The 14815-nt window shown below is 51.1% G+C and overlaps 2 protein-coding genes across 4 annotated transcripts in view; one reads left to right on the top strand and one right to left on the bottom strand.

Annotated features, from left to right (window-relative positions):
* The first annotated feature begins 4381 nt into the window (after positions 1–4381).
* MAP1LC3A (microtubule associated protein 1 light chain 3 alpha) lies at positions 4382–9925 on the top strand. The gene is made up of 4 exons (XM_048222138.2): positions 4382–4596; positions 4880–4935; positions 5012–5118; positions 5396–9925. The coding sequence occupies exons 1-4, from the start codon at positions 4557–4559 to the stop codon at positions 5556–5558; spliced, it is 366 nt and encodes a 121-aa protein (XP_048078095.1). The 5' UTR covers positions 4382–4556; the 3' UTR covers positions 5559–9925.
* Positions 6230–14815, bottom strand: part of PIGU (phosphatidylinositol glycan anchor biosynthesis class U) — an 80097-nt gene continuing 71511 nt past the window's right edge. For all 3 annotated transcript variants that reach the window (XM_057312578.1, XM_057312577.1, XM_026503327.4), the window contains one exon: positions 6230–6664. In XM_057312578.1, coding sequence (XP_057168561.1) covers positions 6551–6664 — 114 coding nt within the window. In that variant the 3' untranslated portion in view covers positions 6230–6550. The remainder of the gene's footprint in view (positions 6665–14815) is intronic.

Here is a 14815-nt window from a genome sequence, read left to right as displayed (position 1 = left end):
CAAGAGTCAGTGAACTATGAGATACCACCTTACGCCAGTTAGAATGGCAAAAATAGACAAGGCAAGAAACAACAATTGTTGGAGAGGATGTGGAGAAAGGGGATCCCTCCTACATTGTTGGTGGGAATGCAAGTTGGTACAGCCACTCTGGAAAACAGTGTGGAGGTCTCTTAAAAAGTTAAAAATTGAGCTACCCTATGATCCAGCCATTGCACTACTGGCTGTTTACCCCAAAGATACAGACGTAGTGAAGAGAAGGGCCATATGCACCCCAATGTTCATAGCAGCAATGTCCACAATAGCTAAATCGTGGAAGGAGCCGAGATGCCCTTCAACAGATGACTGGATTAAGAAGTTGTGGTCCATATATACAATGGAATATTACTCAGCTATCAGAAAGAACGAGTTCTCAACATTTGCTACAACATGGACGGCACTGGAGGAGATAATGCTAAGTGAAATAAGTCAAGCAGAGAAAGACAACTATCATATGATTTCTCTCATCTATGGAACATAAGAACTAGGATGATCAGTAGGGGAAGAAAGGGATAAAGAAAGGGGGGGGTAATCAGAAGGGGGAATGAAACATGAGAGACTATGGACTCTGAGAAACAAACTGAGGGTTTCAGAGGGGAGGGGGGTGGGGGAATGGGATAGACCGGTGATGGGTAGTAAGGAGGGCACGTATTGCATGGTGCACTGGGTGTTATACGCAACTAATGAATCATCGAGCCTTACATCGGAAACCGGGGATGTACTGTATGGTGACTAACATAATATAATAAAAAATCATTAAAAAAAAAAAAAGAGTCAGTGAACTAAGGCCTCAGGCCAGATCCGTCTATTTTAGCAAATAAAGTTTTACTGGGATAACACCATGCCCATTCGGGCCCCAAGGCTGCTTCCACACTCCAACAGAATTGAGTAGTTGCTGGGGATCAAATGGCCTGCAAAGCCAAACATTTATCGTCTGGCCTTTTCGAGGGAAATTTTGCTGACCCCTTCTTTCTCACGGTGTGTTGCTCTGTTAAAGGAATACCCAAGATATTCAGTAGGACATCTGGGTGATCCCAATTTTTTTGCTATTATGGAAATGCTCCAATAAACATACTTAACTGTGTTCCCTTGAGCTTGTAAGGTACACAGCAAGTGGCATTCCTGGTCTGTAGGGTATCGGCATCTTCAGTTTCCCTAGATGGTAGCAGATTGTAGAGTGGCTGAAAAGATTTACACTCGCATCAGCAGCATGGAGAGTTCCTGTTTCCCCATCTTTCTATAAAACGTGGTATGGTATTAGTTCATATTAGTTAGTAGTCCTCTATTGGTCGTGGATTCCTCTGCCTCTTCCGGCTGATAGTTATGCTTCTCCTTTCTTTTTCTTGGCCTGGTGCTCTGGCTGGGACCTTGATACAATGTCGCATTGTGTTCAATGACAAAATTCAAAATTTTGTTCCTGGCTTTAAAGGGAATAATGCTTAACTTTTTACCATCTAGTATGGTGTTTTACCATTAACTATGATGTCTGCTGCAGGGTTTTTTGTTGAGGGGGAGAACTCACCTAGAAAACCATCTGGATTAGTTTTTTTGAGGTATATGGCTACTCATTTTGCATATTTCTTTTTAAATTAGTATTGGCAAATTATCCTTTTCTAGAAAATTGTCCATTTCATCTAAGTTTTAAATTGACTGGCATAAAGTTTATAACATTCTTATTTTTATCATTTCTGCTAGAAACGATAGTTATGTCCCTTTTGCACATTAATGTTCATTTTATTGGTCTCTTCAAAGACCCCCCCACTTTGTTTTGTGGTCCATCCTGGTGTTTTCGTTCTCTATTTCATCAATTTCTAGTCTTCATTATTATCTTCTTTCCACTTTGGGTTGACACTGTTACTCCTTTTTAAAATTCTTTAGGGGCACCTGGGTGGCTCAGTCAGTTAAGCATCCGATCGTGATCTCAGGGTCATGAGATCAGCCCGCATCAGGCTCTGTGCTCAGCGGGGAGTCTGCTGGAGATTCTCTCTCTCCCTCTGCCCCTACACCCCACACTCTCTCAAATAAATCTTTTTTGGTTTATTTATTTATTTGAGAGAGTGTATACACACAAGCAGGGGAAGGGGCAGAGGAAGGGAGAGAGAAGGTGGGGGGGGGGCAGGGGGAGAACCCCCAACATGGGGCTCAGTCCCTGGACCCTGAGATCATGACCTGAGCCGAAAACCGTGAGTCAGCTGCTCAACCAAATGAGCCACCCAGGTGCCCCTCTAATAAATATATATAATTTTTTTTAGATTTTATGTATTTGAGAGAGATTGTGTGAACAGGGGGAGGGGCAGAGGGAGGTGTGGAGCTCGACATGGGGCTTGATCCCATGACCCCGAAATCAAGAGTTGGACGTTTAACTGACTGAGCCACCCAGCTGTCCCTAATAAATAAACCTTTAAAAAAATTCTTTAACACGCTGCTTGTAAATTTTCTGTATTTCTTACCTACTATAATGCTATAAATCTTCTAAATGCTGCTTTAGTTGCCTTCCCCCTCCCATGAGTTTTTATATATGTTCTCATTTTTTTATCTAGTTTTCATTTCTATAGAATTTCATCTTTGACTCAAAAGCTTTTTAGAGGTTTAAAGGTCCAAACATTTGGAGTTTACTTGGCTCCGGTCTGTGGTCACAGAAATATGTTCTGTATGAAATGGACAAACTATTTGATACCTTTGAGATTCATCTTGGAGCCATTTTTTAGATCATGTTTCTGTAAATGTTTCTTGTGTATTTGAAAGTAACAATATTGGGTTCAGGGTTGTATCAGGGTTCATTTATTAATATCTTCTATATCCTTTTTTTGGCTGTTGGGTCTATCAGTTACTGAAAGAGGTCTCAAATCTCTCACTGTGATGGAACATCTGGTAATTTCTCCTTGTATTTATCACTTTTGTTTTATACATTTTGAGCCTTTTAAACCTCTAACTTGTATGTTTTACAAGAACTGTTATGTCTCCTAAAAGTTGTACTTTTCATCATTTCGTGGTCACCTCTTTATCTCTAATAATGTCTTCTGTCTTAAAGCCTATTTTTTCTGATTTTGCTCTCGATGCACCTTCTGGTTAGCTTTTCTCGAGTATACCTTTTCCCATCATTTTACTGTAGGTGCACTTACATTTTAAGTGTCCTCTTGTAAACATCATGTAGGGCTGCATTTTATTTTTCTTGGCCAGTCTGATCATTTGTTTTAATAGGTGAGTGTAAAACCTTTTTTTACCTCTGGTTTTGTATCCTATACCATTCTTTTTACTACCTTTTTCTCCTTTTCTGCTTTGGCAGTTACACTTTCCATTCTTTTAGTGATGAAATACACACTTGGATTTACAAAGCTGGACAATTATCAGTATCTTTATCCTGCTCCCCTTAGATCAGTCAGGTGTCTTAGAGCACTTGAACCGATTGCCCTCGTCAGTCTCACATGCTGCTGCGTCCTCTGCCCATTTTGTGCCCCACAAATTGATCCTCACTGGTCATGTTCCACTGTTCCAGATCTACTTACATGTTTACCAGTTGCACACTATTTTCCTATCTTCCCTTTAGAGTTCTGCAAATTCAGTACAAAGTGCCAAGATGCTACTTTTATTTATCCTGCTCTGGATTTTATGTGAGGATCCTGGTCTTGATCAAGTTTGGAAGCTCTTCTTCAGGAACTGCCTCTCCCACTTTTTTTCTCTCCTGGAATTCTGACTGGACCTGTAACTTGTCTCACTTCACCAGCCCTGTCCCTTCCCCTTTTCCATTGTTCATCACCTTGTTTCTCTAGTGAGTTGCTTCTGATCTCTCCTCCAGGTCAGTGACTTACCTTCTGCTGTGTCTAATCTACTTTCTTGTCTCATCCTTTGAGACCTGAATTTTAATGGTTTTTCTAATTCTAGAAATAAATTTTAAAACCTGTGTTCCTTTTTAGCGTCTTGCTCTTTCATGTTTTAATCCCCCCCCGCCCCCGCCGCCCCGCTCTAACCATGAGCTCCACGAAGGTGAGGAGGTCTTAGGTTGTTCACTGTTGTCATTCCCAGTGCCTCGGACCATCGCAGGAACCGAAGACTCCGCGTGCTGTGGGATGACTTAGCACCAGTGGGAACAGAAAGATGCTGAGCTCCCGCTGCGGTAGCCGCGAGTCAGCCGGCCCAACTGCCCGCAGGCCTGGCCGTCTCTCAGTCCCGGCCTCGGGGAGAGGGGACGGCAGCCCATGACGTCACAGGACTGTGACGCGCCCCGGGAGCCCCGCCCCTTCGCGGCGCTGGCCCGGGGTCCAGCTCTCTGCGCCGTGACGTCACGGGTCCGGGCGGGCGGGTTTTGCGTCGGCCCAATGGGAGCAGCGCGCCGGCCTCCCCTTTAAGGAATGTTGTGACCTGACGTCACCCGGGTGAGTTACCTCCCCGAGCCACCGCCGCCAGGCTCAGCTCGAGCCCCGGAGCCCTTGAGCGCGAGGCGCGGAGCCCCCGAACCTCAGACAGAGCCCCCAGCCGCGCGCCCCGGAGCCCCGGCCTGCGCGCCCCGCCGGGCCCGCGCGATGCCCTCGGACCGGCCTTTCAAGCAGCGGCGGACCTTCGGTGAGGCCCGGCGGGCGGTCAGCGGGCGCTGAGTGGGGGTGCCGCGACTGACCCTGACTGCCGCAGGCGACGTCAGCCCCGTGACGTCAGACTCGGGCTGGACCCCCGGGCGGGGAGGCAGGTTCAGGCCTGGGCCGGGGCTTCGCCTCCGAGCCCGGCGGGTGCCAGGCCCTGGGGCCTGACGGCCCTGGGGGCGGGGGCTCGGGGGGGCGGGGCCGGGGACAGGCGGGGCGAACGGCAAGCGGGACCTTTCTCGGCCTCACTGCCCGCCCGCTGTCCGCAGCCGACCGCTGTAAGGAGGTGCAACAGATCCGCGACCAGCACCCCAGCAAGATCCCGGTGAGTCCCGCCGCCCCCTCCCATCCCTACGGCTCCAGGCCCCGCCCGGCTCACGCATCCCCCGCCCCACCCCTAGGTGATCATCGAGCGCTACAAGGGTGAGAAGCAGCTGCCGGTCCTGGACAAGACCAAGTTCCTGGTCCCAGACCATGTCAACATGAGCGAGTTGGTCAAGATCATCCGGTGTGTGGGCAGCAGCAGAGGGGGCTTGGGTCCTTTTGGGGAGGGCGGGGCCCTTGCCAGCTGAACCTTGAATCCCTGTTCTGGGGGAGGTTGGGAAAGGTCAAGGTCAGGACTGGGGTCAGTGTCAGGTCAGAGGTGAGGGCTTCTAGAAGGGTCTGGGATGGGTGTGAAGCCCCCCCCAGAATCCTTTTGGGGAGAGGTGTGGTGGGGGGTCAGGGCTCCACCCACCCAGCAGCCAGGCCCCCTCACAGTTGGCTTGCTCTTCTGCCCACCCCAGGCGCCGCCTGCAGCTGAACCCCACGCAGGCCTTCTTCCTGCTGGTGAACCAGCACAGCATGGTGAGCGTGTCCACACCCATTGCGGACATCTATGAGCAGGAGAAGGACGATGATGGCTTCCTCTACATGGTCTACGCCTCCCAGGAAACCTTCGGCTTCTGAACCCCAGTAGGGGGGGGGGGGGTTGGCCTGGGAGTGCGGGGGGGGGGGGCATGGGGGGATACCCTGTGAGGCTCTGCCCAGGGAGCTCCTGGCTCCTGAACTGAACTGCCTCTGCCCAGGATGGGCCAGGCAGGGATGCTGCCCCCCCCCCAGCAGGGGGCACCAACCACGCCTACTTTGCCCCTGGGTGGATCCTGGGCCAGTTATTGTTTGTTAGGGTTGCCCCCCTGGGTGCTGGCTGGGATGGGGGAGGGGGGAGGGGAGGGAACAGCCCCCAGCACCCCTGCTCGTGTGATTTGTCTTTTTTTTAGGCCCCTGCCCCTCCCTCACCTGAGACGCTGCCCCCCTGCCTGGACCTGCCCCCCCCCCCCCCCCAAGGACTGGCCCCTGGCTCACCTGGTCTTGACATGGTGTATGGATCTGTGGTCATTGTCCCTCTGCAGAATAAAGATTGCTCAGGCCTGCCTGGCCCTTTGCCTCCAGCTGCTTGGGGCGTGGGGCGGGCTGCCGGTGGGGCTGTCTCATGCCAGTCTGTCTCAGCTCGCCAGGGAACAGACTTGTGTGCTGTGGACTTGGGGCTCATTCTGGAAACCCACACCAGTGTGTAGTATACCGGGGTGGTGGTAGAGGCCAAGCCCACCCTTTCCAGTTCAGTGTGGGCCCAGGATAGATTTCCTCATAACAAAAAACATTTATTAAGTAGCCACAACCTAACAAATCCTGCTCCCCTGCTTCTTCCCCTATCCAGCATCACGGGGAGCACCCTGGTATGCAGAGCCAAAAAGGGGGGGGCGTCCAAGGCGAGGTGCTCCTGGCTACTCCCCACAGGCCTTGCTGCCAGCCATGGTTCCTCTCTGGTGCCAGAGGTTCATAACCCTGGACTCGAACCTCATTTGCCTGAGGACTCTGCTGGCAACGCTGGCTAGAGGGCTGGGCCCAGCTTCCGGCCCTTCCACCCCCTGAAGTCCATGCAGCCCTGTGTCCAGCCAGGCCTACTTGAGCACGAGCATGGCCTCTGTGCCGTCCTTGGCCGTCAAGTAGAGACCGTGTGTGAGGTAGTACTCCCGCCGCAGGAAGGCATAGAAGTAATCCGAGATAAGCAGGATCTGTGGGGAGAGAGAAGGTGTGAGCAGCGCTGAGGGGCTAGGCAGGTGTTGGGGAGACCCTGCAAGGTCTTGCCCTTTGGAAGTTGCCTGTACTGCCCCATCCCACCCCTGTGGGTTTATGCCCCCCTCCCAGCTCTGGTCTCTGAACACCAGAATGGTACCTGTGCAACCAGAGGCCCCTCCACCTCACCCCTTCAGTGCCCACGGGCTCCTCCACGGTACAGCTGAGCCCCTGTCAAAGCTGCTTCTCCCACTGGGAGCCCATACCCCCCATCTTCCTTCCAGGTGCTGAGGCCACAGAATCACCTGATACTTCCCCTGCCGGACACAAGGCTGCTAAGTCCTGGTGGTTCGATCTCCCAGACTCACTCAGATCCACCCATTTCTACTCGTCCTTACAGCTACCACCCTGGACAAAGCCACTGTCCTCTAAACAACAGCAGTCTCCTCCTTGGGCTCCCTGGTCCCAAGCCTCCCGCCCCCTACAACCTTCCTCCCTTTCCCAGTCCATTCTCCCTAGCAGCCAGAGCTTGCTTTTCAGGACAGATCTGGTCCCGTTACTTCCCCGCTGGAAGGTCCTCTAGGGCTCCTAGAGTGAAGATCAAACTCCTTTGGGGCCCGAGGCTTTGCGCCTGGTCCCTGCCCGTGTGCACGCCTCACCCTCTCTCCCGCTCCAGCCACACTGGCCTCTTTCCTCCTGCTGCAGGATCTCTGCTGTTCCCTCTGCCTGGAATGTTCTCTTCCCTTTCATCCAGTCAACATCTCCTTACCCTCAGGTCTCAGGAAGGATCACTTCCTTACAGAAGCCCTCCCACACCCCCCCGATTGGGCCGTGACCCCCATTAACCTCTATTTCATAACACAAATTCATCCAAATTAGTTTTTCTTTCATCTGTGTGACTGCCTGATGACTGTGGCTCCTTCCCTGGACTGGAAAGGGTCCCCAGGGGTTCTGACACCCTGGTATCCATGCCCAGCTCAGTCTGCTTTCCCTGTATGGGCCACAGAATCAAAACGGCCCCAGAAGCTCAGGCTACCATCCCCCTCACAGAGGCCCAGAGAGGAAGAAGCACTGTCTTACAATCCCGTTACATGCCAAGACCCCCAGGGCCTGGGGCAGGAGGAGGGCAGAGGGGCTCACAACCCCAGGTCTCAGCCACGTAGAGGCCTCTTAGTCAATCAGCCCCAACCAGCTGTTGGCACAGATGAGAAGATGGAAGCCCAGAGCAGGGGAGCACCTGGCAAGGGTCTACAGAGCAGGTCAGAGGTTGAGCTGAGTCTGGGATCTTGGCCTCTGCCTCCCCCGCTCCCCCGAGACCCCTGTCCTGGGCAGCCTCTTACTCTGGCCAGAAAGAACATGGACGGGCCTGAAGGGAGAGCTGAGGACCAACACCAGGGCTGCCTTAGGACAAGGTCTTGCCACTTCATCAGAGGAGCCCATCTGGAAGGCTGATGGTCTCCATCTTACAGATGAGAAAACTGAGGCACAAAGGGTTCAATAGTTGGCCTAAGGCTACACCAGGAGAGCTGACCTAGTGGCCATGACCCCGCAAGGCGACGCACCTGGGGCCCAGTCTCACAGGACAGAGAACTTGCAGCTGAGGATATGAGTGGAGCAGACAGCCCCAGAGGCCTTGCCCCACAGCCACCTGTGGGGGGCAGTTACCGCAGCAAAGGCTGACCTCACATCCTGCAGCCCCTTTCTCACCCAGGCCCACGGTGCCCGGTCTGGGGATGGAGAGCCTGGAGCTGTGGCTGAGCAGGTGGGGGCTGACTCTCAAAACCAGGTCTGATGAGGGTCAAATACAAAATCACAATTGACAATGAAACAAACCAAGGCCAGTGACACACACCATCAGCTACACAAGGATTAGAAAGTCAAAATACTAGGTATCAGGTTGAACCATATGAAATGGCCATTTTTGCAGATCAAAAATGGTTGAATACTGGAAATTTCATACAGTTCAATCTAATATAAAACAGAAAAAAAATCAAGAAATACAAATAGTAGAGTACGCATGGTATTTAGAGGAACCAGAACAAATAACTCTAAGGCCTTAGGGAGCTATTCTTTTTCCTTACAATCCTTAACAATGTAAATTATGTATATGTATTACATTGATTAAAATAGCAATTATAAAAACAGCCAATAAATGACTGAATAAATAAATGAGGGAGAATTCCTTTTGGAATCCTTACAGAATAATTCCAAATAATATATGTGGACATTCCCTCTTCCAGGAGGTGGGGCTTAATTCTTGCCTGTGCTCCCCACCCCCTGCCTGAGGGTGGACCGGATGCAGTAACTCGCTTCCAAAGAACAGTGCAGGGAAAGGGAAAATAGTAATTCTACACTGGAGAAACCCTGCAAACACTTTCTTGAACAAATGATGAAGGGTAACATGGGTGCGGGATCAGGGGGCTAGCATGAACCACCTGAGCATTCCAAAAATCCAAACCCCAGTCTTACGAGAAAAGCATCAGACAAACCCAAAGTGGGGACACTCTACAAGATACCTGGCCAGTGCTCCTCAAGACTGTCCAGGCCATCAGACCTAGGACAGAGTGAGAAAGTGGACAGAGGACATGGGAGAGACGGGACACTTTAATGTGGTCCCCTGGCTTGGATCCTGGTGTGGGGCATATGGAAACTTCCTGTAACTGAAGTTATTCTGTAATTTAAAAGTTTATTTAAGGGGCACCTGGGTGGCTCAGTCAGTTAAGCATCTGCCTTCAGCCCAAGTCATGATCCCGGGGTTGTGGGATCGAGCCCTGTGTCAGGCTTCCTGCTCAGCAGGGCGTCTGCTTCTCCCTCTCCCTCTGCCCCCCTACCTCGCCAGCTTGCGCTCTCTCAAATAAAATCTTTTAAAAAAAAGTTTGTTTAAAAAAAGCAGTGTACCGGGATGCCTGGGTGGCTCAGTCGGTTAAACATCTAACTCTGATACCAGCTCAGGTCTTGATCTCAGGGTTGTGAGTTCAAGCCCTGCACTGGGCTCCACACTGGGTGTGGAACTTAAAAAAAAAGAAAATTAAGCAACGTACTACTGTTATTTGCAACAATATAAATGAACCTCACAAAATATGTTGCTGAAAGGCAGCTTTGGAAAATGTACATGTTAAGAGTTGTGTTTTTCATTGTATGTAAATTTCACATAAGAAAAATGTAAGTAAGTACTGAACTCGGTTAATGATATATATGCTGAGATATTTAGTAGGAAATGTAGTGATGTCTGTACTTCACTTTGAAATATATTTTAAAAATAAGATGGATTGAGGAATGGATAATTTGTGATCACAAAAGTATATAAAATGTTAATGGTAGAGTCTAGGTGGCAGGTATGTGGGTGTTCAATGTTCAGTCTTTCAAGTTTGCTGTGTCTGAAAATTTTCATGATGAAGTGTCAGGGGAGGGTGGCATGGAGAAAGAGCCCCATGTGCTGGCTTGGTCTGTCTGGAACCAAAGTCACTAGTCCTGACTGGGTGCCCTGCCCCCACAGGGAAGGCATCTTGTGGAAACCAGGCTGGCCGAGACAACCTCTTCTGACCTTGAGGCTTTCCATTTGGGCTAAGGAGAAGGGATTTCCCAGAGGCCCTGGGGTTCAGGCAACACAGCAGCTAGAGACCCAGAGCCCCTCTGCCCACTCTGGGCAGTGGGAGTTGGGCGAGGGGCAGTAGAAATAGCACGGGCGAATTAATGGCTGTGTGACCCTATGTAAGTCAATTTCCCTACCCTAAGCTGCATTTTCCACATCTGTAAAGTGAGTGATAAACTAGTTTACCCACAATAGTGGCTCCTAGTTCTTGCTCTGTTCCTCTTTGTTTTCAGAGACCTGAAGAGCAGCTCTTTTTTTTTTTTTTTTTTTTTAACACGCTCCACCACAGGCTGGGAAAACGGAGAGAAAGGGAAACCAACAAGTTCTGGGTGCTGCCCCGGGCCAGGCCCTTTAACAAGAAAGCATCAGGAGGGGGATAAGGGGCAGGCAGAATGGATGAAGGGGAGTGGGGGTACAGGCTTCCCATTATGAACAGGTCACGGGGATGAAGGGTACAGCACAGGGGGCACAGTCGGTGCGACTGTCGCAGCACTGCGTGGGGACAGATGGCAGCTACCCTGGTGGTCAGCACAGCACAACAGAGCTGTCGAATCACTAAGTTGTACACCCCAAACCAATGAAACATTGTGTGTCAACTACACCTCAGTTTAAAAAAAAAAAAAAGCATATCACTGACTCTTCACAACATTCTGGGCTAGGGTTTATAACCCCCGCTTACAGATGAGCAAACTCCAAGGTCAAGGGTCTTGCCCAGGGTCACATGCGGGTAAGGCAAGCTTTAGGCTGCATTGCTAGTCCTGCCTGAGGCCCGAACCTTAGTCCTTCTCCGTCGCCCCCATTGCCTCTCTCAGTTAAGGATTCTGGGAGGGGGTGAAAGGACTGCACCCACACATATGGGTCCTGTTATGGTCCCATGCTAACCCATGGTCTACACTGACACCCCTGTTGAGGCTGCACTACCAGGTCCCAGCCCTGTCACTTAGCCTAGAAGACTGAGGGTTTTTTGGAAAAAGGCAAAAAAAGTATCCGAGACCTTGGAGCCAGCGAAGGCTGTTAATTCAGTGTGTCCAGAAGCTGGGGGGCTCAGAACAGCAACCTCAGCCGACACTGGCCCCTGGGCTGCAGCAGCTTCCCAGAGAGGCAGGTGCTGTCACCGCAGGCATGGCTTAGGCTGGAGATGCTGACCCCTGACGGCCAACCTACCCTTGGGGGAGCTCACGAGGTCGTCACCACAGGCAATCGAAGCATGGCACCTCTGCCCGCACTGCCTCACACCTCGGAATATGGGAGCAGAAGGGGCTGATGGTCCACTTTGGGGGGCTCGACGGGCTTTGGTGTGACCCAGCTCAGGCCTGAATGGACACGTGTGGGAGGTGATGGTGGAGAAACAGAGCTCCACCCTCTAGCTCTAAAGACGCAAAACAATGGGAAAATCACTGGACCCCCGTCTCAGGGTCTGGAAGGTCACAACATAAGATGAAAATCGGGATGATGGTAATTGTCATCTAGGTGGCACTTTTCAATTCACAAAAGCTTTCCCCACCCAACTCCTTACGGAGTCCTCACAGCCATCCTTCTAGGCAGAGGAAACAGAAGCTGCTATCACCTCTCGCCAGGTTTCAACAGCTCCAGATTCCGGCTCACACCCTTCACCTCTTCCCCTCCCGGTGCGATGAGGTTTTCCAAGCAGCAATGGGCTCACGGTCATCCTTAGCCAAAACCCATGGGCTCAGCCCGGTCCTCAGCATGACAGGGCTCACGCTGTCCAGCGATGTACGCCAGGCCCGCAAGACGGCCTTCCGCACCCGCTCGCTCCCATTCTCCTCCCCACAGGTCTCACCACAGAGAGCCCAGTTAGCTCCTACCCGCCCTCAGGCACCCCATGTACAGGCTGCCTCCCTACAGAAGCTTCCTTACCCACTGTGACTCTGAGCTCCCCAGCTTTTTAACCCCATTCACAGCACCACCGGGCCGCCCTGGCCCTGCCTGGCTCCTTTTCTTTCTCTCCCTCAGACCATGGGCTCCTACGAAGCAGGGCTGGATCTCACTCACTGCTAGCAGAGTGCTTGGCACATAGCAAGTGCCCAATATATGCAAATAAATTAATTAGGCCCAAGGAGTTATGAGACTTGCCTGGGCCAGCGAGCCAGGACAGATGGGGCTGGGAGTCACTGCAGAGGCCGGGCCTCCAAAGCCCAGGCTTTCTGCTGGCCTTGCCTCCCTATATTTAGCTCAGGCTTTTCCTGTCACTCTGGTTGTAGGCGGGGAAGGGCCTCTGAGAACCACACTTGGGATGCTGAGCGCCGAGCTAGAAGTTGGAGGATAGGAGGGACAAAGGAATGAACGAAGACCTGGCAAAAGGCCACCAGTGCAAAAGGCAAAAAGCAGGCAGCTGGGCGAGGACAAGGGCTACAGCCTGAGCCACAGGCACCTCCTGCCAGAAGGAACACCTCTTTCCACATGCAGACTCAGGATCTTGCAGCCAGGACTACACAGACCCACGGAATGAAATCTGAAATGGGCCCTGGCTGTCCACAAATGGGGGCTACACACCACCCCACCACTGATGATCTGCCCCAAATGTCCCCAAATATTCACCTCCTCACTGGCCCATTCCCCGGAACAACACACCAGACCCACCAGAAGGTAATCCCAGGAGACAGGACCGTGCTTTCACGTGGGAGTTAATAAGCAAGTTCTGAGCAGGACCCAACGAGAGGCTGGCGCCCAGACCCCAGGGCTCCAGGCCTCCCTGGAGACTGAGAGCAGAATGGCCAAAGCAAGGCCAGCCTTGGGTCTACAGGGTCTGCACTACGAAGAGAAGGGATCAGAGCTGGCATCTCAACGGTGGGGAGGCAGCAGCTCATGGAATGTTCCAGACACAGCTGGGACACTGTTTTGGACAGTGGGGAATCTATTTTCGACACGGACATAGAATAGGAGTGGGGCTCCCAAGGACAGCCACAGGGGAAGACAGGAAGGGGGCTCTGGCTCCGACCCCCTAGGAACCCAAGGGCTTGCCACAGGCCCAGCTCTGTCCTAAACAGATGCTAGGACTGGGCGGTTAGGGTACACAGGATTATATGAGATCACTGGTCATAAAAATGTGGTTTTAGATCCCAGCTCATTCCACTTACTCATCAATGAACAGTCACTGAATGTTCTTGGTGCTGGGGATACGGTTGTGAGCAAGATAGACCAGGGCTGCCCTCAGGGAGCCCCCAGTCTAGCAAGGGGGCGTGAGAAAGAAGAGCATGAGTAAACACCCCCCTCAGAGCCTGGGGACTTCCAAGCCTCCGCTTCCTCACTGGTACCAGGCAAGGAGAGTACTAGTGCCTCCTTCAAAGGGCTGTCACAAGGACTAAGTGAATTCCTTATGATGGAAACAAAGGAAAACAGCTTACGGGGCCCCCAGGAGGGGAGCAGCTGCGTCAACTGTGGTGAGGGGCTTCCTTCCTACACAAACAGGGAAAGATCGCCAAGATGTTTTATTAAAAGGAAAAAAGTTGTATTTTCATCATGATGCCAATAATAATCAAACACACACACAAATACAACCCTTCTCCAGGAGCACACAAGGACGCGTGAACACCAAGGAAGGGTTCAGAAGGCCACAGAAGCACGTGATCCAGAAGATTAAAGGCATCATATGGGCCCAGCCCCTAGTAGGCACTCTGTAAACATGAGCCACTATTCATTATAATTTTAGGAAGAGATTTCTCATGTTCCCTGTTTTTAAGATGAATGGGGGTGAGTGGGATGTTTTATCTTACTCTTTAAAATAAGCTAAATTTAGATACATGACTTTTTTGTTTAAGTAGGCTCCACACCCAGCATGAAGCCCCACACAGGGCTTGAACTCACCACCCTGAGATCAAGACCTGAGCTGACACCAAGAGTCGGATGCTTAACCAACTGAGCCACCCAGGTGCCCCTCAACATATTACTTTTGGTTTATATGTAATCTTTGAGGACTGTTTTTCATTCCGCAGGAGAAACGAGTTTAAAAAAAAAAAAAGGAAGAAGTTTGTTCACCTTCCTTCTGTTCGTCGGTCTGAATGTTCCCTGGGGTTTGCTCTGGATCTCCGAAGAGCAAGTCACCAGTGCTACTTCTCATATCGACATACGAATAATGGCAACAGGACCCACACATGCCCAATCCTCTCAACACCCACTCAGGCTGGGTTATCAAGCCTGGTTTTAAGAAAACTGCAACCCAGAGAAGTCACTTGGGGAAGGTCACACAGTGAGGAAGTAAAAAAGGACCTCAATCAACCAATCTATCTCAATCCCTCCTTCTCCCCAGCCTTTCTTGTGAGCACACGCACACGCTCGCACACACACACCCCTCCATGGATGTTTTACTGTTGTCATTTCCTGGTTACTGACTCGGAGGCACAATTATAATTAACAAATGATCCACGCCACAAGCTGCCAACAACTTAATGGCCCCAGGGGAAAGGATGGAGCCTAAGTCACTGGTTTACCTGCCAGTAGAACTAAGAATTTATCAACAGTTTGTTGTATAACAGAGTGTGGCACTGACCGACTCAAACAGAGCAGGACTTAAAATCTGTGGGTCAAGATGTTCTCCACA

The sequence above is a fragment of the Ursus arctos genome, unplaced genomic scaffold, assembly GCF_023065955.2.
Source record: "Ursus arctos isolate Adak ecotype North America unplaced genomic scaffold, UrsArc2.0 scaffold_16, whole genome shotgun sequence".
Classification (NCBI taxonomy): domain Eukaryota; kingdom Metazoa; phylum Chordata; class Mammalia; order Carnivora; family Ursidae; genus Ursus; species Ursus arctos.
The sequence above is the reverse complement of the archived record's forward strand: the minus strand, read 5'-3'. Positions and strand labels throughout refer to the sequence as shown.